Below are 22,471 nucleotides of genomic sequence, written 5' to 3' on the forward strand. Positions count from 1 at the left end.
CCCCTGCCCCAGCAAGACTTGGTTTGAGAGTCTCCCTGGAGAAACAGCACAGATCCCCCAAGGTGGAGGCGATGGTGGGAACATGAAGAGACTTCCAGCAGGATGCTGTTGGTTCCTTTGCTCTCAAATGACAGAGAGTTGTGGGTTTGGGTTTTTTTTTCCCCCTCCCCCCTCCCTTTTCTTCTTTTCTTTAGAATGAGGATAGGGAGAGAGGGGAGAAGAGGAAAAAAAATACCAAACCAAACCAAAAACCTGGCCAAGAAATCTTCCATCTGTTTGTATTGTCAGGGCTTCCCCTGAGTTAGGAAAAGTTCAAGTAAAAAAAAACAACCAGGAAGTGGGGAGGGGGGGAGGAAAAAACCCCAAAAATAACCAAAAAGGGAAAAAAAAAATCAGCCTAGAATAATTGGTTTGTATATAATGACTGAACTACTATAAATCCACAAGCAACAGTTCAGACACGGTGCCTCTGAAGCCTTCATCCCCTCCCTGCCCCTGCCAGGCACGAGCTGTGTCCTGAGGAGAGGTGGAGGGGGCACAACCTCTTCCCCACCTGACTCAGCTCAGGCACAGCAGGAGACAAGAAGCCATCACTACTGCTGAGCTCCTGCAGCAGCTGGAACAGGCATCCCCAGCGTGGTGGTGGCAGAAATGACAGGTGAGCCTGCTAGAGGTCCAAGTGGGGAAGGTGTTGGCACTGAAGAAATCCCTGGAAGAGAGAGAGGGAAGCAGGCATTAGAGTGGAAGCAGCGTGGCAGCAGCCAGGGCAGCTCAGCAAGCTGACCCTGCTCATCTTGGCAGGTCAGTTTGCTGCTGCTTTGTGACGCTCCCAGAGCTGCCTGAAATAAGCTGAGACCAAAGAACTCTGTTCCCTGCAGCCTCTGAGGAGGGCACAGGGTTGCACACACTCCCCAAGTGTCACACCCTGGCAGGATCAGTGTCCTTCAAACTGCTGCCAACCCCCCCCCAACCAAACCCCATCCAGCAGCAAAGTGCTTTGCAGCAGGAGAAAAGGAGGTCAGGCCACAGCGAGGCCTCACCACCTTCCCCCAGGCACCGCTTCCTAGCCCTGCTTGCCCTTGTCACCGGTCCCAGGAGGTGGCCTGGTGTCCCATCAGCAGAACTCGCCCTCCTGCATCCCCACAGCACTCAGAAACGCTTGAAAATGGCAGACATTAAGAAGAGTTGGTGAGAGCACTGACCTGACATCATACTGGCACTGCTGACAGGAGTGCTGCCACCTGGCATGTTGGAGGAGCCCATCCGAGCCTGGTCTTTCACGATGGGATCTGGACAAAGGACACAACTCTCAGGTGCTGTGCTGCCAGGAGAGCAGCTGGACCACAGAGGGCAGCCCACAGACTCTCTGCTTAGCTGGTACCTCAAATAACATCAACCCCCATCTAGCAGAGCACAGAAGCTTCCACCAGCTGCAGTGGAAAGCATCTGAGATGGTACCAGATTGTCACCTAAACGATCAGAGATCACAGAATGCTTTGGGAGGGACCTTGAAGATCATTTAGTTCCAACCCTGTTACCTGCAGGGACACCTCCTGCTAGGCCAGGCTGCTCAAGAGTTTTTCACCAGCTCTAGTGGGAAGCAAATGCTCCTGTGTTGTGTTTGCACAACTGCCTCAGAACCCTAAACATCAACAGTTGTGAAGAACAGCAAACATTTCAAACCACTTCCTAATGAAAGTCACATTTCTGCCTGCCAAGCCAAGAGCTGAGGTCTCTGAGGTACTCTCTGAGGGAGTATAAAAGTGTCTGTTTCTTAACTGACCTGGTTTTATCCAGGAATCCAGGGACTCAGACACCTGCTGCAATTTACAGGGGGTTAGCTCCACAGCTGCTTCAGCACAGCACTGGGGTGTGGAATACTTGGGTCCCTTGGTGGTGCAGGTAGCAGTGGCCCAGTTTACCTACTAGACACCATCTGCCTCAGCTCCAGCAGTCAGGTTTATAATGCCACCATCCACAGCTCCTATCCTGCAGGCCTAGAGGTTCCCAGAGGCAGGGGAAGGCCTCTTTGGAGAGCACATCACAGGCTCACAAGGATGTGAGGGGTTGGAAGGGACCCAAAGGGATCATTGAGTCCAACCCCCCTGTCAGAGCAGGACCACACAATCTAGCTCAGGTCACAGAGGAACACATCCAGACAGGCCTTGAAAGTCTCCAGAGAAGGAGACTCCACAGCCTCCAGAGAAGGAGACTCCACAGCCTCCAGAGAAGGAGACTCCACAGCCTCTCTGGGCAGCCTGCTCAAGGCTCTGTGAGCCTTACAGCAAAGAAGTTCCCCCTTGCACTGAGGTGGAACCTCTGTGCTGCAGCTTACATCCACTGCTCCTTGTCCTACTGCAGGGAGCAAGTGAGCAGAGCCTGGCCCAGAGGCTGGGATACTTACAGAAGTAGGGGTGTTCCATGGCTTCTCTGGCTGTGAGCCTTGACTGGTGGTCATATCTCAGCAGCTTGTCTAAGAAATCCAGAGCCTCAGGGCTCACCAGGTGCTGGTTCTCGCTGTGCACGAAGCGCTCCCATCGCTTACGAGAGTGTCTGCAGGCAAAGACACCCAGGTCAGCCTGCCCAGGGCACACAGCAGGCCACAAGCCTTTGCTCTTTCTCTTTTTCTTTCCTAAGGGGAGGAGCTGTGCCAGAGCAGGGCTGAGCCGTGCCAGACCCCGAGCAGCAGGACATGTCGTCTCCACAGGGGCGGCACGGCCGCCACAGCCTGAGGGCTTTTGGGTCAGGCCTGAAATCCCAGCTGCTGCTGCTGCTCCTCTCCTGTGCCCCCAGCAGTCAGTTCCTGGGTGTTTGGGTAGAGCCACACCAAATAACTCCACCAGGAGAAAAATACTCAAATGCCACCTGAAGCAGCACTTCATCCTCTCCATTGTGCAGTGCTGAGGAACAGGGGTTGGGGTTCTCCCCACTCCCCCCCAGAGTATCTGTCCCTCATGCAGCTCATTTATTGCCTAGATGACATTTAAGTGACCTTTCCTCAAGTCCATTCACAGGTAAAGGACCATGGGAAGCACTGGCACAGCTCTCAAGAATCCTGGCTCTAATTTCTCACCTAAACAAGTTTTTGTTTACTTCAAGCACAAAGCAGTAGCTGTGCTGGTCCACCAAGACAAGGAACAAGTGACAGGACAGGAGGAAATGGCCTCAAGCTGCCCCAGGGGAGGTTTAAGTTGGCCATGAGGAACAATTTCTTCCCCTTGAGGGCTGTCAAGGCCTGGCCCAGGCTGCTCAGGGCAGTGGTGGAGTCCCCACCCCCGGGGAGGGGTTGCATTCGTGGAGAGGTGGTGCTGAAGGCCCTGGTTTGGGGGTGCCCTGGCAGTGCTGGGTTTGAGGGTTGGACTTGGATGACCTTAAAGGTCTCCTTCAACCAAACCAATTCTAAGTGCTGCTGAGCTGCTCTGGCCCTTGGCTCACCTGCCCAAGATGTCATTGAAACGTGGATCCAGCTCGATGTTGTATTTGTCGATGTAGTCATAGAGATCTTCTGTTCCCAGCACCTTGGCTATCCTCACCAGCTGGGAACAAACAGAGACCCAAGTCACTACTGTGGGGAGATACAACAGTGCCAGAGCCAGCTGGAAGATACAGCCCCCTGAGAGCTTGAACTTGAGCTCAGTGGTCTGAACCAGCAGCCACAAGGTCAGCCCTGTGGCTCTGCCTTCCCTGGCCACACAGAATCCCAGGCACCACGCAGATGCCTCTGCTCAGGCAGAAGTTAATAGCCCAAGAGACCCTAAAGTCCCTGTAACCTGAGACCTTGCAAGACTAACTCCCTTTGCAGCACAAGAATATTCAAAACCAACTGAAGGGGAGGCAAGAAAAACTGGTGAGAAGAGCAGGAACTCTGGGAATTGCCCATGAAGGGTGAAGCCTCACCCTGGAGGGCTGCAGAAGGAAGGTCTGGGAGCAGAAGGTCACTGTGCTTGAAGGAAGGGCTGCACCTTAGTTCAGATGCAGAGCACATGTTAAAGGATCCAAATTTGGCCTACAGAACAAAAGACTTCAGACTCTCTATAGAACTGCACCAATTCCACAGCCTCTCCACAGAGGGAAGGGAGGGTGGATGGTGGCAGGGGGCCTGCACTCAGCTCTATGTACCACAGCACACCAGACTTCACCGAACTGCTTCCAGAGGCCCACTGAGGAGCTCAGAAAGTCCAAAGCACTCTCAATCTGCCTCCATTCATTGGGTCAGATAATCCTGCAAGCTTGAGGAGAGGAAGGTGGCATCAAACTGAGCTGGAGAAGCCAGCAGAAGTGCAAGCAGGAAAGCTGCACTGTGCCAGGAGCAGGGAAGGTGGCTCAGGAGCAGCTCTCACCTGATCGTAGTTGTCATGGCCATGGAAAAAGGGCTCCTTCCGGAATATCATACTAGCCAACATGCAACCCAAGCTCCACATATCCAGACTGTAGTCATACATCTGTACAAAACCAGAAGGGCAATGCAATTGCTAAGGGATTAAAGCACAACAGACTCCCTCCCCACCACAGCCCCCAGTTCCCTCCCTCTCTGAGCAGAGGGCACCACGCCGCTGCTCGGCCCGGCGCTCCAGCCACCCCAGCTGGGACACAGTGACCAGCAGCAGGCCACCACAGCCTCCTTCCATCCCTGCCCTGCTCTTCTCACTGCAGGCTTCAGTGCTCTAGCACTGAGGAACTTGTGCTGAGAAGAGGAAGCACCACAACAAGCCACAAAAAGAGCCAGTGGACCCCAGGAGGGTCGTTGGCAGGTGAGGAAGTGCTTCCAGTCAGAACCAGCAGCATCTGAACGGCACCAGGACCACAGCCCAAAGCATCTCCCCAGCTGCCAGCAGATAGGGGATGTCTTCAGAGCTTCACTCAGAACTTGGTGGAGCCCCACAAGGGCTGGGTTCCCCTTCCTCTCCCCTGGGTCCCCCTTCCTCTACCCCTGGTTCCCCCTCCCTCTCCCCTGGTGCAAATCAAATGCAGCCTCACCATAAAGATACTCAATGCTTGTATTCCAAGATCCACCTTTAGAGCTCTGTGGCTCTTCCTCACCTCCTGGGGCTGCTCATTAAATGGTTTTAATTCAGCAGCTTTACAGCCCCTGCTCTTTGGGATGCACTTTGGGAGCAGGTTGTCTTTAGCTTCAGGCCTCCACATACCTGAATTTCAGGCCTCTGGCTACCTGAATTTCTGGTTTGCTCCCTGAAAGGGACACAGAATTTCCCCTACAAAAGGCAAGGAGAAATGCTGGTAGCTCTTACCTGATAATCTACAAGGAGTTCAGGTCCTTTGAAATACCTGGAAGCCACTCTGACATTGTACTCTTGGCCAGGGTGGTAGAATTCAGCCAGCCCCCAGTCTATTAGTCTAAGCTAGAGAGGGCAGAAAACAGAGGGAAAGCCAAACAAGACAAAGGCTCAAGTGGTGCTCCAGCTCTCCACTGCTGCAGGTTCATCTGCAGATCTTCTCTCTTCAATTAATCTGAAGTTGATTAGAGCACCAGCTTAATCCTCTCCTCAAGCTCCCAGCCCCAACCAGCCTAGATAAGCCACCCCTCCTTCCCAACCCCATCTGTGCCTTACATGAACCCCCTCAGGCAGCAGGGAGGCAGCCTGGAGAATTTCACTTCCACCCAAGGGGTTGCAACCCCCTTGAAGCTGTCTGCTAGCAGCACTCCAGAGGAGAACCCAGAAGGGATTTTAGCTGGGCCAGAGCACAGCAGGACCTCTGCTGCCCTCCCCCTTCCACCCCCTGGGTACCTTTCTGTGCTCGTGGTCGATCATGACGTTGTGAGGTTTGACATCTCTGTGCATGATCCCCATGCTGTGGCAGTAATCTAGGGCCTGGGGGTGACACACAAAGGAACACACACTGCAGTCACAAGAACCTTTCAAGTTCAGTCATGTTCAAGAGGATTTCCACTCCCCCCCCAACTTCAGTTAGTTGGTGAAACCTCACTCTGCTGGTGCTGCATCCCCAGCTAGACTCAGAGCGCACAAACCCCTCCCAGGGCCTCTCCCCAGAGGGAGGTTCCAGCAACAGAGTGTTTTGACTTCACACCTCCTGAGCTTCCTCAGCAAAATGCAATCCCAGAGTCCTCAGGAGCACAGTGACTGATCAAAACCAACCTCTCCTTCCCCAAACTCCTGAGGAGCAAATATCTGAGTCAGCAGAATGGCCAAAGCCCTTCTGCTTTGTTAGGCTGGGGCACAAAAAGCAGCCAGGAAGCTTTGCTGATCTTCTGCTTCTTAAGATCCTAACTCTAAGGTATCTCAGGGTGCACAAAGGCTCTGCCAGCCTCAATAAACAAGCCCAAAGGACAGGAGTTTGCTGCAGAAACAAAGCTGACACTGGCTGGATGGGGATTTCTGCCCAGCTCTTCCATAGGTTTTCCCTTTGCCCTTCTCAGGGGCATGAAAGCATCTCCATGGGATTAACTGAGGGCAAACACTAGAAATAACCCCCCCAGGGAATAAAGCAGCAGCAGAACAGCAACTCACCTTCAAAATCTCATACATGTAGAATCGAATATCATAGTCTGTTAGTGTCTGGTACAATTGCTGGGGGACACAAAGAGGAGTCAGTGACCAGCACCCAGGCAACACATCCCACCCCTGCCTACAGAGCAGCCCAGACCTGCCCTGTGCTGCTCTGCCTCTCTCCAAACCCTTCTGAAGGAACAGGAAGCTTCCCTGTGCTGCCCTCTGCCTCCCTCCAAACCCTTCTGAAGGAACAGGAAGCTTCCCTGTGCTGCCCTCTGCCTCTCTCCAAACCCTTCTGAAGGAACAGGAAGCTTCCCCTTGCTGCTCTCTGCCTCCCTCCAAACCCTTCTGAAGGAACAGGAAGCTTCCCTGTGCTGCCCTCTGCCTCCCTCCAAACCCTTCTGAAGGAACAGGAAGCTTCCCTGTGCTGCCCTCTGCCTCTCTCCAAACCCTTCTGAAGGAACAGGAAGCTTCCCCTTGCTGCTCTCTGCCTCCCTCCAAACCCTTCTGAAGGAACAGGAAGCTTCCCTTTGCTGCTCTCTGCCTCCCTCCAAACCCTTCTGAAGGACCAGGAAGCTTCCCAAGCTCCTCTGACCCCACAGGCTGTTCCCCTCCTCACAAATTCCACACATTGTCCATTTATCATGGAATCAAAGGATGGTTTGGGTTGCAAAGGGCTGTAAAGATCAACTAGTTTCAAGCCCATGACAGGGACACCTTCCACTAGATCAGGCTGCTCAAGGCCCTGTCCAGCCTGGCTCTGACCACTTGCAGGCTTGGGCTCTCCTCAGCTTCCCTGGGCAGCCTGTCCCAGTGCCTCCCCAACCTCACTGCAAAGAATTCCTTCCTCATCTCCAGGCTGAATCTTTCCTCTTCCAGTTTCAATCCTTTCCCTCTCATGCTATCACCACAAGCCCTCATAGCAAGTTCCTCCTCAGCTTTCCTGCAGGCCCCCAGCTCTGCTCAGAACCCTCAGGCTCCTGTCACTAACTCACTCCTGTCGCCCTCAGCCATGAGAAGCCCTGCAGGCTGGGTCTCACAAAGACCAAGGGTGCTCTACAATGTGCAGCAGCTACTCCAGATGGCACACAGCCATTCTGCTCCTAAGGCAGGTCACTGTTTAAATCCCTCTTCCCAGGAGCATGGAAAGCCATGGAAACAGCTGTCTGCATTTAGAGTGTGACACACTGAGAGTTGCACACTGAGCATGCAAGCAAAATGCCTCCAGAAGCAAAGCACTGAGGAGCCACAGGGTAAGAGGCTGATGTGCTCTGAAGGTTACAATCTGGAGTCTCATCACTTCAGTGGCAAAATGGCACTGAAGGTCTAATGCTAAACCTCTCTCCTGAGCGTATTCACCTTTAAAGACAGATCCCATGCTGTCATGGAATGGTTTGGGTTGGAAGGGACCTCCAAAGGTCATCCAGTCCAACCTCCCCTGCCCTCAGCAGGGACATCCTCCCCTACAGCAGCTTGCTCAGAGCCTTTCTCAAGCCTGACATTGAGTGTCTCCAGGGATGGGGCCTCAGCTCCCTCCCTGGGCAACCTGCTACAGGGTTCCAGCAGCCTCCTGGGGCACAGCTTGCTCCTCACCTCCAATCTCAATCTGCTCTGCTCTCATTTCAAACCACTGCCCCTGGTGCTGTCCCTGCAGGTTGGAAGGGAACGATTCAGTAACCTGCCTGCCCCCCACATCCCTGCCCCTGCCCAGAAAGAGCCCACACTGCAGGGTGGCTTCCAAAGGGGAGCAGCTCAGCAGTTCCCACCCCACAGTGTACCTTAAAGTCTGTGTTGTTTACATGTTCAAAAACCAGAGCAGGTGTCCGGGACTGCAAGAGAGAGAAAATCGTTCAGCTGAGTCTGTTTGCAATCAAGATGATCAATTACAGCAGCCTGAACCCCTCCTCTGCCTCAGCCAGGCCTGGGACTGCCCCCCAGCCAGAGGGAGCTGCAGCCCCTGGCAGCACGGTGTGCAGCAGGAATGAACTTGTCTCAGCCCTCTGCTGTCTCACCCTCAGGAAGGGCCCCCCCGAGGGATGCTAATCAGATTAAGAGCTGAGCTGCTCAAGCAATTCAGAAGGAGGATTTAAGAGCAGGGGAAACTAAAAAGCCAGATCAGAGCTGCAGTTAGATGCAGGCAGCTTACCCCACTGCAGCCCAGGGCAGCCCTGAAGCTCCCTGCCCACTCACCACAGGGTCTTTCACGATGTCTGCCAGGGTGATGATGTTGGGGCCGCCCCGCAGGTTCTCCAGGATCTTGATCTCCCGCTTGATTTTCTTCTTTTTGACAGGCTGAGGGAGGAGGCAAAGCAAAGGCTGAGGCCCAGCAGCCCAGCAGAGTGAAGCTAACAAACAGCTCCACACCCAGAGCACCAAAGGGACTGAGAGCCAGCCAAGCACACTGGAGCCCTGAACAACTACATCTTCCTGGGACCCAGCTGCACCACTCCAGCGAGGGCTCAAGTGCAGAATGGGTTGGGCTGGAAGGGAGCTCCAAAGGCCACCCAGTGCAAGCCCCTGCCCTCAGCAGGGACATCCTGCCCTGCAGCAGCTTGCTCACAGCCTTTCTCAAGCCTGATACATTGAGTATCTCCAGCCATGAGGCCTCAGCTCCCTCCCTGGGCAACCTGCTGCAGGGTTCCAGCAGCCTCCTGGGGCACAACTTGCTCCTCACCTCCAATCTCAATCTGCTCTGCTCTCATTTCAAACCTCTGCCCCTGGTGCTGTCCCTGCAGGCCTTTGGGAGCAGTCCCTCTGCAGCCTTCCTGCAGCCCCCTGCAGGTACTGGCAGGCTGCTCTGAGGTCTGCCTGGAGCCTTCTCTTCCCCAGGCTGAACAAAGGTGTTTCAGCAGTCAATGCAGCACCCAGGAGACCCTCACTCAGTGTGCAGTGGAATGGGCCAAGCACCAATGGAAACCCTGAGGTTAGCAGTCCCTGTGTTTCATCAGTGGCTTTAAGGGACAATGATCCCAGGAGCTGAGAGGCCTGGGGGCACATGACAGCAGCCCAGGGCACTGGGGGCTGGAGAACTCTCCAGTTATCTGCTGGAGGGTGGCTTAGCTCCCAGTGCCAGCAGGACTCCTGCAGGACAGAGGCCAAGCCCTCAGAGCCAGAGCTCTGACTCAGTAACCAAGTGCAGGACTCCATGAGGAGGCTCCAAACCATGAGCAAAGCCCCTGAGCAAGGCTCCAAAGCCAGGCTTTAAACTCTGTGGCAGAAGACTTTCCCTAAGCTAAATGTTGCCCCTTTTCCAGCCTCCTGGTCACCTCAGAGCTCATCTCTTGCCCAGTCCCCACCTCACCTTGAGGATTTTAACAACTACTTTCTCATTGTTTGTGATGTTGATGGCTTCAAAGACTTCACTGTATTTGCCTCTGCCTAGCTTCCTCACCAGCTGGTAGTCATCCTGGTTTCTGTGGAGAGAGAAAGAAGGACACAGCTCCAGAGTCAGTCACTGCCAGCAGGGTTGGCAAACTGAGCTCCCAGCCTGAGCTCCTTGCCTGCCCAGGGGAGTGCCTGCTGGCTGGGGGCAGGCTGTGGTCTGCCTGGGCTGCAGCAAGTCCTATCCCTCCCTGACACCCACAAATGTCCCTCCCCAGCTTTCTTGCAGCCCCCTGCAGATCCTGGAAGGCCACAATGAGGTCGCCTCCCTAGGATCACAGAACAGTTTGGGCTGGAAAGGACCTCCTGGAGCCCAACCCTTGAGCCAGCAGCTCCATGGCTGTCAGACCCTGGCCCCGGCTGCCACGGCCACACACTCCTCAAAGACCTCCAGCCCTGGGGACCCCACCAGCTCCCTGGGCAGCCTCTTCCAACCCCTGGCCACTCTTGCAGGACAAACCTTTTCCCTACCATCCAACCTGCCCTCCCCTGGCCCAGTTCCAGGCCTCTTCCTCTCCTTCCCTCGCCGGAGGCTGGCGGGAAGCAGCTCCGGAGCCGGGGAGCGCAGGCTGCACACGCCGCCGCCGAGCCCCAAGGCAGGCTGCTGGGGGCCTCCCTGGCCAGCAGGCACAGGGGCAGCAGGCCAGAGACTCACCCCCACTCCACCACGTGTGACTCATAGTCCCAGTACTCGCGGGGCCTGTGTGTGTTGACGTCGGTGTAGACCCTGGCCCGGCTCGGCACGGGTCCGGACATGGCCGACGGCTTGGCTGGCAGCGAGGAGACGGCTCGAGCCAGAGGCCCCCTGCAGCCCCTGGGCTGGACACAGCAACAGAGGCCTCAGATCCTTCCACCTGCAGAGAGGGAAAAAAAGCCCCAAAGCCCAGAGGTTAAAGCCCAATAAACAGCTGGAGATGCCCTGCAAACATCAGCAGCCGTGAGCCAGAGCTGCCCGGGGGGAGAGGCTGGAGCCCAGCTGCCACGGCCTGGGGCCAGCTGCCACGGCCTGGGGCCAGCTCCTCTGCTCTCCCTCACACAGGACAGGCCCACTGCAAGCAAAAGTAACCCCCCACCCCCCCAGCCTGGCAGCTCTCAGAGTGTACTTTCCAACTGCTGGTTGCCAGAAGGGCAGAAAGGCAACCTCCAGCCAGCTCCTTCCTCCCAGCTCCAGAGGGAAGGCAGCAGCCAGGGAGCTCTCTGCCCTCCAGAGGAAGACTTCAGGGAAGGCCAGGTTGGGAGGGACCCCAAGGATCATCTGGTCCAACCTCCCCAGGAGGTACTGGAGTTTAGCAGCCAAAACTCTTCCCTCACTGCAGGCTGCCCAGCCACCAGCTCTCCCCATGCAACAGAATCATCACCACAGACTGCCCCTGGTTGGAAGGGACCCTGCAGGCTCACCCTGCCCAACCTCCTGCCCCAACAGGGACCCTGCAGGCTCACCCTGCCCAACCTCCTGCCCCAACAGGGACCCTGCAGGCTCACCCTGCCCAACCTCCTGCCCCAACAGGGACCCTGCAGGCTCACCCTGCCCAACCTCCTGCCCCAACAGGGACCCTGCAGGCTCACCCTGCCCAACCTCCTGCCCCAACAGGGACCCTGCAGGCTCACCCTGCCCAACCTCCTGCCCTAGCAGGGACCCTGCAGGCTCACCCTGCCCAACCTCCTGCCCTAGCAGGGACCCTGCAGGCTTACCCTGCCCAACCTCCTGCCCCAACAGGGACCCTGCAGGCTCACCCTGCCCAACCTCCTGCCCCAACAGGGACCCTGCAGGCTCACCCTGCCCAACCTCCTGCCCTAGCAGGGACCCTGCAGGCTTACCCTGCCCAACCTCCTGCCCCAACAGGGACCCTGCAGGCTCACCCTGCCCAACCTCCTGCCCCAACAGGGACCCTGCAGGCTCACCCTGCCCAACCTCCTGCCCTAGCAGGGACCCTGCAGGCTCACCCTGCCCAACCTCCTGCCCCAACAGGGACCCTGCAGGCTCACCCTGCCCAACCTCCTGCCCTAGCAGGGACCCTCCAGGCTCACCCTGCCCAACCTCCTGCCCCAACAGGGACCCTCCAGGCTCACCCTGCCCAACCTCCTGCCCCAACAGGGACCCTCCAGGCTCACCCTGCCCAACCTCCTGCCCTCAGCAGGGACCCTGCAGGCTCACCCTGCCCAACCTCCTGCCCTCAGCAGGGACCCTCCAGGCTCACCCTGCCCAACCTCCTGCCCCAACAGGGACACCTCCAGCTAGGTCAGGCTGCCCAGGGCCACATCAAGGCTGCAAGTGAATGGCTCCAGGGATGGACCTCAACCACCCCCCTGGGCAGCCTGTGCCAGAGTCTCCCCAGCCTCACCCTGCAGAGCTTCCTCCTGGTGTCCAACCTAACCCTGCCCTGCTCCCTGCTGCAGTTTCAAACCACTGCCTCCCATCCTATCCCCCCAGGCCCTTCTGAGCAGTCCCTGCCCAGCCTGCAGCTCCCCTTCAGATACTGAACTGCAGCTCTGAGGTCTCCCTGGAGCCTTCTCTCCTCCAGGCTGCACACCCCCAGCTCCCTCAGCCTGGCCTCACAGCAGAGGCTCTGCAGCCCCCTGAGCATCTTTGTGGCCTCCTCTGGACCCTCTCCATCAGCTCCAGGTCCCTCCTGTGCTGAGGGCTCCAGAGCTGGGCACAGGCCTGCAGGTGAGGTCAGAGCAGAGGGGCAGGGTCCCTCTCTCCACCTCTGGCCATGCTGCTTTTGCTGCAGCCCAGGCTGCTCTTGGCCTTCTCACTGCTGGCTGACACCCAGCTCCTCCTCCAGCAGCACCCCCCATCAATCACAGCCCCAGAGCTGCTCACAGCAGTTAGCTTTAGGCTACCTCACACCAGAAGAAGCTTCCAGAAGTCAATCCCTGCCCTATCAGCAGCACCCTGGGGTTTAATGGAGCCTGCTGCAAGGACCCCAAGGAGACCCTGGCTATGAAGGTGGTGAAGGACATGGGAGCCACAGGGCTGATGGCCCTCACACAGCTCCACCCATGCTGAAGCCTCCACGAGGTCCTCAGTGTGGTTTAAGCCTCCTCAGGTGGTGCAGCCCTTGGCAGCAGGGCTGGGGTGTGACCTGCTGCCACAGAAGCCATGCTGCTGGCAGCTGCAGGCAGCAGGGCTGTGGGAATCCAGGCCAAGGTTAAGGAGGGACAAGGCACCACTGCAAAGTCCACAACAGGGGTGGGAGAGGCCACAGCCCCACCAAGGGCAGCCAGGGCCCTTCAGGTGGCAGCTAAGGGGAGAGCATCAAGCAGGACCTACAAAGCAGCCTGCTCCTGGCCAAAACACCAATCCTCTGCCAAACCCTCCCAGAGGAGCAGGCAGCAGCCACAGAAGGCCTCAGACCATTGATGTGGTGTGAGTCAGACACCTGGAAGCTCAATGAACATGCTAAACACATCCTGAGGCACCAGCAGAGCTGCAGGCTGCCCAGGACACTCCCAGACACAGATCCAGCCTTCAAACTTGAGCCCTGTGCTCCTGCCCCTCCTCATTCCACCTGCACCAGGCAGGCCATGCACTGCCTCATTTTCCTACCCAGTCCCAGAATCCCAGCAGGGAGGGCTTGGAAGGGACCTCAGGAGCTCACCCAGCCCAGCCCCTGCCCCAGCAGGGCCCCCACAGAGCCTGCCCAGGAGCACAGTGCCCAGGGGGGGTTGGAAGCTCTGCACACCAGGAGACTCCACAACCTCTCTGGGCTGCCTGCTCCAGGGCTCTGCTCCCTCACACCAAACAACTTTCTCCTCCTGGCACCTCCTGGCTGCCACTCTGTGCCCATTGCTCCTTGTGCTGTCCCTGGGCACCACTGAGCAGAGTCTGGCCCCAGCCTCTTGCCCCCCACAGCTCCTTCAGCTCTTGCTGAGCATTGCTCAGCTCCCCTCTGGGGCTGCTCTGCTGCAGGCTCTCAGCCCCAGGGCTCTCAGCCTTGGCTCCTGCCAGAGCTGCTCCAGGCCCCTCAGTATCTCTGTAGCCTCTGCTGGACTCTCTCCAGCAGTTCCTTATCTCTCTTGAGCTGGGGAGCCCAGAGCTGTGCTGTCCCTTCCAGCCCTTCCCTCAGCCTTGCTCAGCTCCCCTCTTCTGCAGGCTCCCAGCCCCTGGGCTCTCAGCCTTTGCTCCTCCCAGAGGGGCTCCTTGCACAAGGAATGTTTTGCAGGAGTTAACTGGACCAAGGTCTCCAAGATGAGTTAGCAGTTTGAATTTTGCAGCTCCACCAGAGCAGCTGCAGCAGGAGAAACAAAAGCAGGCAATTAAAAAGCCAAATCAGTCCCAGGAGCCTCAGAGGGCTGCAGGCTCAGAGGGAGGATCTGCTGTCACGTAGCTCTGGCCTGGCAGGAGCTGGAGCTGGGACAGGCTGCTCACAGGAGGCCTCCTCCAGGAAGCCATTGGCTGGAGCTTCTGAGAACAGCACACAATGCCTGCTTCCTAAGGTGGGTATTATGGGCTGCTGTTTGGACAGGAAGAGGAGAGAGTCTGCACAGATCATTTGCTTGTAGAGCAAACAAAGTTAGAGCCATACCCAAACTCACCCTGCCCCAAAGCTGCTGCTCCTCTCTGCTCAAAGCTGCCACAGGATCCTCCCTGGACCCTCTGCCAGGAGCCTCCCAGTGGCCTGAAAGCTCTTTTCTAACCTAAATGGCTCTGTGATGGGCACAAACTGGGACCCAGGAGGTTGCATTTGAACAGGAGGAGAAAGTTGTTTGGTGTGAGGGAGCAGAGCCCTGGAGCAGGCTGCCCAGAGAGGTTGTGGAGTCTCCTCTGGAGAGCTTCCAACCCCCCCTGGGCACTGTGCTCCTGGGCAGGCTGCTGGGGGTGCCCTGCTGGAGCAGGGCTTGGGCTGGGTGAGCTCCAGAGGTCCTTTCCAACCCTACCATGCTGGGATTCAGGGAGATGCAGCAGCCTCTAGGTCCTGCTAAAAAGCCCCAAAGAAGCAGGAGCAGCTCTGAGCACTCCCAAGCAAGCCCCAGGCAGCCCCAGGGAAGCAGCTGACAGGCTCAGCTCAACTGCACAAAGCATCCTGCAGTAATTCTCTACCAGCAACAGCCCAGAACTGAGCCTGGGCCTTCAGCAGCTTCAGATCCTCCCTGCAGCTCCTGCCAAGGCAGAATTCAAGAGCCCCACAGGGCCTGGCCACAGACAGGGCAGTCCTGCTGGGGCTGGACTCTGTAGCCCCCACTCCTGGGCAGAGCTTCCCTCTCCCTCCCTCCTCAGCAGGCAGAGTGTGGCACCTGGCACGGCTGGCGCCCTGCAGGGTGCCCTGGCACTGCCCCTGGGGCCCACATGCTCTCCCAGCAGCTCTGCCCTGGGAGCTTTCACTTTTGCTCAGCCTTCAGACAGCTACATTTTAACTGAGCCCCCCCAGACCCTCTCCAGTCTGCAGCAGCTCAGCCTGGCTGGACAGCTGACCTCTGCAGGCCTCCAGAGCTGGCCACAGCAGCAGGGGCTGCCCCCAGCAGCTCCTCACTCCACCTCCCAGGGGATTTTACCCCCAAATCACCTCTGAAGGCTCTGCCCTTCCCACCTCTCCCCCACCACCAGGGGCTCCCCCTCCTAGTTTCAGAGCTCAGCCAGTCCTCAGCACACAGAGCAAAGGAGAAGCTTTGCCCAGCAGAAGGCCCCTGCAGGATGAGGGCAGTGGCAGCACACAGCCAGCAGCAGCACACAGCCAGCAGCAGGCTCTGCTGCTCTCCCCCACTGTGACTCCTCTGCCCCCTCCCAGGCTCCCACAGAGCATGCTGGACATCCTCACTGCCACTCTGGAGCCCCACTGCCTCCATCGAGTCAAAACAGCTGCAGACATCACCAGGACCTGCCAAACCTGCTCAGCACCAGCCCAGGGCCTGGGGGCAGCACTCTGCTGCCTGCTCCTCTCCTCCAGCAGTCCAGGCCCAGCAGGGAGCACAGGGAAGGTGGTGGGAGGTTTGCTCTGGAGGCACAGCTCTTTGGCTTTGACCTAAAGCCAAGGCAAGAGCACCTGCAGGACCCCAGCAGGCCACAACTCCTTTTCTTCCAAGAGCACCACCAAAGGGAAGCTCCAAGCTCTGGAGCTGGGGATGCCACCTGCCAAGGATCCCAGCCCTGATCCTGCCCTCCAGGAGCCCCTGGGCCAGCAGGTGACTTCCTGAAGGCTCCCAGAGGGGAAGATTTCAGCACCATGCCAGGATCTTCACAGCTGCCATCAGGCCAACTGCTGGCACCCTCTGGAAAGTTCCTCCCTCCTCATTACTGCTAAGTGGCAGAGCTGCTCTCCTCAGGGAGCAGCAGGCACTGGCAGGCAACCCTTCAGCTGAGCTGACTCTCCCAGCTCAGGCACAGAGGTTTAGGGGGAACTGAACACCTGGAAGAGCTGTGAGTGAGCTGATCCTGCAGCTCCTGGAGGGGGGAGCAGTCAGCAGAGCTGAAGGGTAAACCAGCAGACACAACACCTTGCTGTGTCTCCAGGGCAGCTCCATCATCAGCCATTCCCCACCAGCAGGCAACACCCTGCAGGGCAACCATCCTCAGCACCCAGCAGGCTGAGCAGGAGGCAGCCAGTGCAAGCCCCTGCCAGGAGCACAGCTCTGACAGAATCCTCTCAGAGCTCAACTGTTAGCTGGGAGTGACTGTGACCCCTGGCCTGACCCTGGGCACCACTGAGCAAAGCCTGGGCCTAGCCTCCTGCCACCCCCCCTGGAAGTCCTGCTCAGCACTGAGGAGATCCCCCTCAGGACAGAGGGAGAAGCCCCAGCTCTCTCTCAAGATGCTCTGCTGAATGCTGAGCCCACCCTCACCACACAACCCAACCCACACCACTGCTGGCCACACACAGGGATGAGCTTGCACCCCCTCCAGCCACCCTGTGCAGCCACCCAGCAGAGCCTCTGTGCAGCATCAAGATGCAGATGTTGGACCTCTGCCTGGATGCCAGATGTCCTACCCCACCAAAACCTGGAGCTCTTCCTTTGTAAACTCAGTTGGAATGAAGCTGGCTGCTGCATGGTGTCCTCAGGGAGCAAAGAGCCTCCTTGTCCTTTGGGGGTGCTCAGTCTGCAGGAGGCTGGGGTTAAGCCTGGTAACAGAGAGACAGCTGTGATAGGACTTGCAGGAGGAGGAGTGCTGGAGGAGCTCTTGGCTGTTGCACCCTGGGAGCTCCCCTGTGCTGCATGCCCATGCTCATCCCTTCTCAGAAGCCTGGACCCAAACACCTCCTGAGAGCTCAGGCCAGCCCTGTGCTGAGGAGCTGCCTCCTCTGAGGGCTGTGGGAGAGGCACCACTGCACCTCCCTGGACAGGCAGGAGGAGCTCAGGGACACTGCTCCACGACATGGGAGACCTCTCCCACTCAGCACAGTCAGGTCCCAGGCTGGCAGCCTGTGCCAGCCCTGCAGAGCTTGCTGCACTCTGCCTGCACTCAGCTTCATTCCAGTCAAAGGGGGGAAAGAAAAATCAAGACAACTAACTGCCCTGGGGCTGCTGCAGGAGCAAGGGCAGAGGCTGCCTGCTCTGCACAGCTGGGCAGAACAACTTCATGCCATGAGCACTGAGACACAACTGCCCCAGCTGGCAGTCTGCAGCCAAGCTCCACCTCACCCCCCAGTGAGCTCTCACACATGCTCTCTGCCACCCCCTTCAAGCAGATTGGATGGGTTGGGTTGGAAGGGACCTCCAAAGGCCACCCAGGCAAGCCCCCTGCCCCCAGCAGGGACATCCTCCCCTGCAGCAGCTTGCTCACAGCCTTCTCCAGCCTCACCTTGCACAGCTCCAGCCATGAGGCCTCAGCTCCCTCCCTGGGCAACCTGCTGCAGGGTTCCAGCAGCCTCCTGGGGCACAACTTGCTCCTCACCTCCAATCTCAATCTGCTCTGCTCTCATTTCAAACCTCTGCCCCTGGTGCTGTCCCTGCAGGCCTTTGGGAGCAGTCCCTCTGCAGCCTGCTGGGAGCCCTTCAGCTGCTGGGAGCTGCTCTTAGAGCCTCCTGCTGTCTGGAGCCTTCTCTTCTCCAGGCTCTCACCCTCAGCTCCCTCAGCCTGTGCTCATGGCAGAGCTGCTCCACCCCCCTGAGCATTTTCCAGGCCTCTCCATCAGGTCCACTTCTGTCCTGGGCTGAGAGCTCCAGAGCTGGACACAGCCCTGCAGGTGAGCTCTCAGTGGAGCAGAGCAAGACAAGATATCCCTGACCCCCTGACCCTGTGCCTGCAGCCACAGCCCCACTTCTTATCAACCTCTGCCTGATGGCAAACGGGAGTCCAAACCCCAGCTTGGGAAGCCACTCAGCTCTCAGGCACAGCACTCATGCCAGCTCAGGAAGCTGCAGCCTCCTCTTCAGAGGGGTGGCTTTCTGTTTGGTTTGGTTTCTAGGTCCAAAGAATTCCTTTGCTCCAATCAGGTTCTGTCAATTCCAGCAAAGTCAGCTCCTGGAAGCTCCTGGAAGGAGGAGAGGAAGGATCCAAGAGTTGCCTTGCAATCAAAAGCAGGTCCTGGAGCCAGACTGAGTCACAGCAGTCCTCCTGATCCTAAAAGCTGTGGGGTTTATCCTCTCAGGGCAGTGAGAGCTGAGATGGCATCAGCCTCATCCAGAGGGCTATAAAGCAGCTACCTGGAGGTTATCAGCTCCACCACGGAGGTGGCAGGTGCTGGTAACCCAGAAACACAGCCCTGCTCTCCAGAAGTGTGACATGAAGGTAATCACTCCACCACAATGTCACCCACTTGCCTCTCCTCTCTTCCTCTCCCTCATTCCTCAGAGGCCACAAGGGAAAGGTAGAAAGAGAAAATTAGCTCTGGAAGGAGCAAAATGCAGAGGAGGAACCTGAGTGGCAGCTGTAAGGACAGGCAGCACTCAGGGCAAGAGGGAAGAGTGCCAGCCCTGCCCCTTCTGCCAGCACAAACCCAGCTTCCTCCTCCACAGCTCCACCACCACCATGGCTCCAACCTCAAACCCATTCCATGTCTGTGTGCCTGAGCTGCACTGCCTGGAACTGCCCCAGCCCCCCCAGCCTGAGGCCTCCCCTCCAGGAGTTTGTGGGGACAGGATGAGGGCCAAGGGACTGAAGCCTGAGGAGGGCAGGGTGAGACTGGAGATGGGGAAGAAATCCTTCCCAGGGAGGCACTGGCACAGGCTGCCCAGGGAGGCTGTGGCTGTCCCCTGCCAGGCTGGATGAGGCCCTGAGCAGCCTGGGCTGGGGGGAGGTGGGGCTGGAACTGCCTGAGCTTTAAGGTCCCTTCCAACCCAACCATTCTGTGAAACCTCTGAGGTTTTCCCTCAGCAGTCCCCACCCACTGCTCTGCATCCTCATCCTCACCTCTCACCAGCTGCTGGCAAGCAAGCAAGCAGCACTGACTGCCCTGGCAGCCAGCTGAACCCTGCCTCGCTCCAGCAGCCACCCAGCTGCACTCAACCACCTTACAGACACATCCCAGCCCAAATGATTCCATGGTCAGGCTTCCTCCCCCCTCCCCAGAGCCCCCTGCCTGCCAGCTTTGCCACCCCTCCTCCAGAGGCATCTCCTCAACAGAAGCCACTTCTCCTCCAGCCATCAGCCCTGCCAGAGCCAGAGAGCCAGCAGTGACTCTCCCCCTTGGAAGCCTCTGCTTTCTCCTCAGGAGCTGGGCTTCCAGGCCCAAGCCATGGGGAGGTCTTCTCCTGAGGGGGAAAGCAGCCTGCCCTGCAGGTGAGACTGGGCACACTGCTGCTGGTGGCAGCCTCACCCCATTCCAGTTCTCCTCCTGTGCCTCCACAGAGGAGCTACCACTGCTGGGGGGTTCCACCCAGGCAGGGCACTGTGCTGCAGGAGCTGGAACAGTGCCTCAGCCCCAGCTGTGCTCAGCAAGCTTCACCCTTTCCCCAGGTGCAGGCCAGAGGCTCCCCAGGCTCAGCCTCCCCTTTCTTCCCAGCAGCTTCCCCTCCTTCTCCCTCACACCACCACCAAAGTGCAGAGGAGAAGAGATTTCTCTCCACCCAGAATCACCTGTGGGGGCAGAGCCACATCCAACACCCAAGCTGGCACCTCAGCTCTGGTGAGGCCTCAGTATTGTGGGCAACTCTTGAAGCTCTTGGAAAGAGAGACTGGCCCAGGAGCAAACCAGAGGAGCTGCTCCAAACCAAACACACTGCTGTCTCCATGTGCTGCTCCCTAAAAGCACAGCCTGGCACCCACACACCTCCAGTGGGTCCCAGCCCCAGGGCCAGCAGCTCTGCCCAAGGCAGGCTCCTGGGGCACAAGGCACAGTCCCCTCCAAGCAGGCACACACAGAGCCCAACCCCACAGCCTGGAATCAGGGGTCAGTGCTGAGAGCAGCCCTCCAAGACCCCCAAGCCAGCAACAGGTTAGGATCACCAACCCTGCTGCAGCACAGGTGCCTCTCACAGGCTTCACAAAGGGCCCAAGCCTGAGCTGCAGAGGCTCAGGGTGCAGACACTGAGCTTGCAGCAGGCAGGACAGAGGTGCTGAGGTGTCCCTGCACAGCCCAGCCCCTGCCTGACCAGTGTGCAGCAGCCAGACTATGGCTTGTGCCCAGGGCTCTCGGGAGGAGAGGATAAAGTCACCTAACAACCATCAGGGCCTGGCTTCCATCGCCTCCTCAGCCCTCCCCTTCCCAAGGCCTGTCTCACCGAGAGCCGCCCAGCCGAGCGCCCCACGGCACAGCTCCGCTGCGGCAGCAGCCGGCGCGGCCAGCGCTGCTCCGGGGCAGCAGAGCCGCCGGGGTGGAGGATCCCTGAGCAGCACCTCCTCCGCCCCGGGCGGCCCGAAGGGAGGCCCCGCGCGGCCGGGCGCAGGGAGCTGCAGGCCTCTCCTCGGCGCTCCGCACAGCGGGCAGCCCCCGGCGGGGCCAAGGGCGAGGCGAAGGCAGCGGCCCCGACAGGGCCCCGGCCCCGACAGGGCCCCGGCGGGCCGGGGGGAGGGGAAGGCTACCCTGCCGTGGGGCCCTGCCCTTCCTGCGCGGCCGGGGGGCGGCGGGCGGCCCGAGGCCTGCTCCCAGGCCGGGCCGAGGCCATCCCCCGGCCGCGCCCTGCCCTGCCTCTCTCCCGGGGGCACGGAGAGCCCCTCCGCGGGCAGCAGGCGGCGGGCCTCGCCCTCCCCGGCGCGCCGGACTCGCCCCTTCCCCCTCGCCGCCGTCTTTTCCCCCTCAGCGTCACCCAGCCGGGCCCCCGCCGCCACCCGGCGCTCCTGGGGGGCGGCCCCGGCTCCCCAACCCACACCGTGCCCACGGCGGAGCGGAGGGGATGGGGGGGCACGGGAGACGCGGTAGCGCCCCCCTCCCGTCTCCTCCTCATCCCACCCCCGCCGTGGGGCTCCAGGAGGCGCACGGGAGCCGCCGCGGCCCGCCGGTACCTGCCGCGGCCGCCCGCTCGCCGCCCGCCCGCCGGCCGCACACAGACAATATGGCGGAGGCACAAGGCTCGGCCGCCAGCCGCAGGGACCAGAGCGAGGCGCGCCGGAAGCGGAAACCCCGCCGCGCGCGAGCGCACACGCGCAGGGCCGGCAGGTGGGGGGAGCGCCGCAGGGGCTCATGGGGGATGTAGGCGACGGCGGGAACAGGGCGGCCCGGCTCGGCCTCGGGCCTCGTCCCTCGTCCCTGCTCGGCTGCCCCGGGAGGGGAGGTGGCGGCGCTCGGCCTAGCACGGCCCGCCCGCGGCGATCTGCTTTTCCCCATGGCTCCTGCGGGAGGAGACCTGGCCGCACGCGGAGGCTGCCTCACTCCCGGGCCTCCTGCTGCTGAGACTCCCGCTGCCGGCCGCCCCTCGGCGGGGCTGTGCCTGGAGCCTGCCGCCAGGTGGCGACTGTGTCCCGCTGACCCCAGCCGGGTCCCATGCCCGCGGCAGCATGGGCAGCGGGAGCGGGGCCGGGAGCGCCGGCTGTGCTCTGCGCTGGCGAGGACACACCTCCACCCCTGGGGTCAGGTTTGGGTCTCTCACTCCAAGAAGGACACTGAGGGGCCGCAGCAGGTCCGGAGAAGGGCAACCAAGCTGGGGAAGGGTCTGGAGAGCAGGGCTGGGGAGGAGCAGCTGAGGGAGCTGGGGGTGTTCAGCCTGGGGAAGAGGAGGCTGAGGGGAGAGCTTCTGGCTCTCTGCAGCTCCCTGAGAGGAGGCTGCAGCCAGGTGGGGCTTGGGCTCTGCTACCAAGGAACAAATGATAGGACCAGAGGAAACGACCTCAGGCTGTCCCAGGCAAGGGTTAGCTGGGACATGAGGAATGAGTTTTTTCCCCCCAGAGGGTTGTCCAGGCCTGGCCCAGGCTGCTCAGGGCTGTGGTGCAGTCCCCATCCCGGAAGGGATTTCAGAGCCCTGGAGATGTGGTGCTGAGGGCCATGGTTTGGTGGTGACCTGGCAGTGCTGGGTTAATGGTTGGACATGATCTTAAAGGCCTCCCAGCCACAGTAATTCTGTGATTCTCTTTCCCAGGCTGTGCAGCTGAAGAGGCTGTAGTAGGGTGGAAGAGAGCCTGCAGGACCTGCAGCAGTATTGGGATTGAAGCTGGTCTAAGCCTTGACCTGTTGCAGGGCCCCCCTGACCTTCACTCATTGCCTTTCAGGTGTTTAGCCCCAGTGTCCTGCCACACAGCCCAGGAGATTGGCTTTACCCCCAAAGCAGATCATCTGCAGACTCCTCTCTTGCAGGCTGGGCTGGGAGGG

General features: G+C 59.3%; 1 protein-coding gene across 2 annotated transcripts; it reads right to left on the reverse strand.

The window, feature by feature from the left end:
- Positions 1 to 176: 176 nt before the first annotated feature.
- Positions 177 to 21,264, reverse strand: CSNK2A1 (casein kinase 2 alpha 1). 2 transcript variants are annotated; one of them, XM_068150230.1, is made up of 14 exons: positions 21,172 to 21,234; positions 16,778 to 16,909; positions 10,507 to 10,705; positions 9,772 to 9,883; positions 8,661 to 8,762; positions 8,249 to 8,299; positions 6,489 to 6,548; positions 5,748 to 5,831; positions 5,250 to 5,360; positions 4,341 to 4,442; positions 3,436 to 3,536; positions 2,405 to 2,553; positions 1,203 to 1,289; positions 177 to 709 (listed from the first exon to the last, which is right to left on the reverse strand). In XM_068150230.1, exons 3-14 carry the CDS (start codon positions 10,605 to 10,607, stop codon positions 594 to 596), a joined length of 1,176 nt encoding a protein of 391 aa, XP_068006331.1. In that variant the 5' UTR covers positions 10,608 to 10,705; positions 16,778 to 16,909; positions 21,172 to 21,234; the 3' UTR covers positions 177 to 593. The 2 variants fall into 2 exon arrangements, with proteins under 2 accessions (XP_068006331.1, XP_068006330.1); XM_068150229.1 differs by lacking the exon at positions 16,778 to 16,909 and having other exon boundaries at positions 21,172 to 21,264.
- Positions 21,265 to 22,471: the final 1,207 nt, after the last annotated feature.

Source organism: Melanerpes formicivorus, unplaced genomic scaffold (assembly GCF_026170545.1).
Source record: "Melanerpes formicivorus ecotype bairdi unplaced genomic scaffold, bMelFor1.0.p_v2 SCAF_19, whole genome shotgun sequence".
Taxonomy (NCBI): domain Eukaryota; kingdom Metazoa; phylum Chordata; class Aves; order Piciformes; family Picidae; genus Melanerpes; species Melanerpes formicivorus.

Coding starts and splice junctions, on each gene's coding strand:
- CSNK2A1 (XM_068150229.1), bottom strand. CDS start 10,607: ATGTCCGGACCCGTGCCGAGCCGGGCCAGGGTCTACACCGACGTCAAC. Junction 9,884..10,506: donor TCACACGTGGTGGAGTGGGG/GTGAGTCTCTGG, acceptor CTCTCTCCACAG/AAACCAGGATGACTACCAGC. Junction 8,763..9,771: donor TAGTTGTTAAAATCCTCAAG/GTGAGGTGGGGA, acceptor CTCCTCCCTCAG/CCTGTCAAAAAGAAGAAAAT.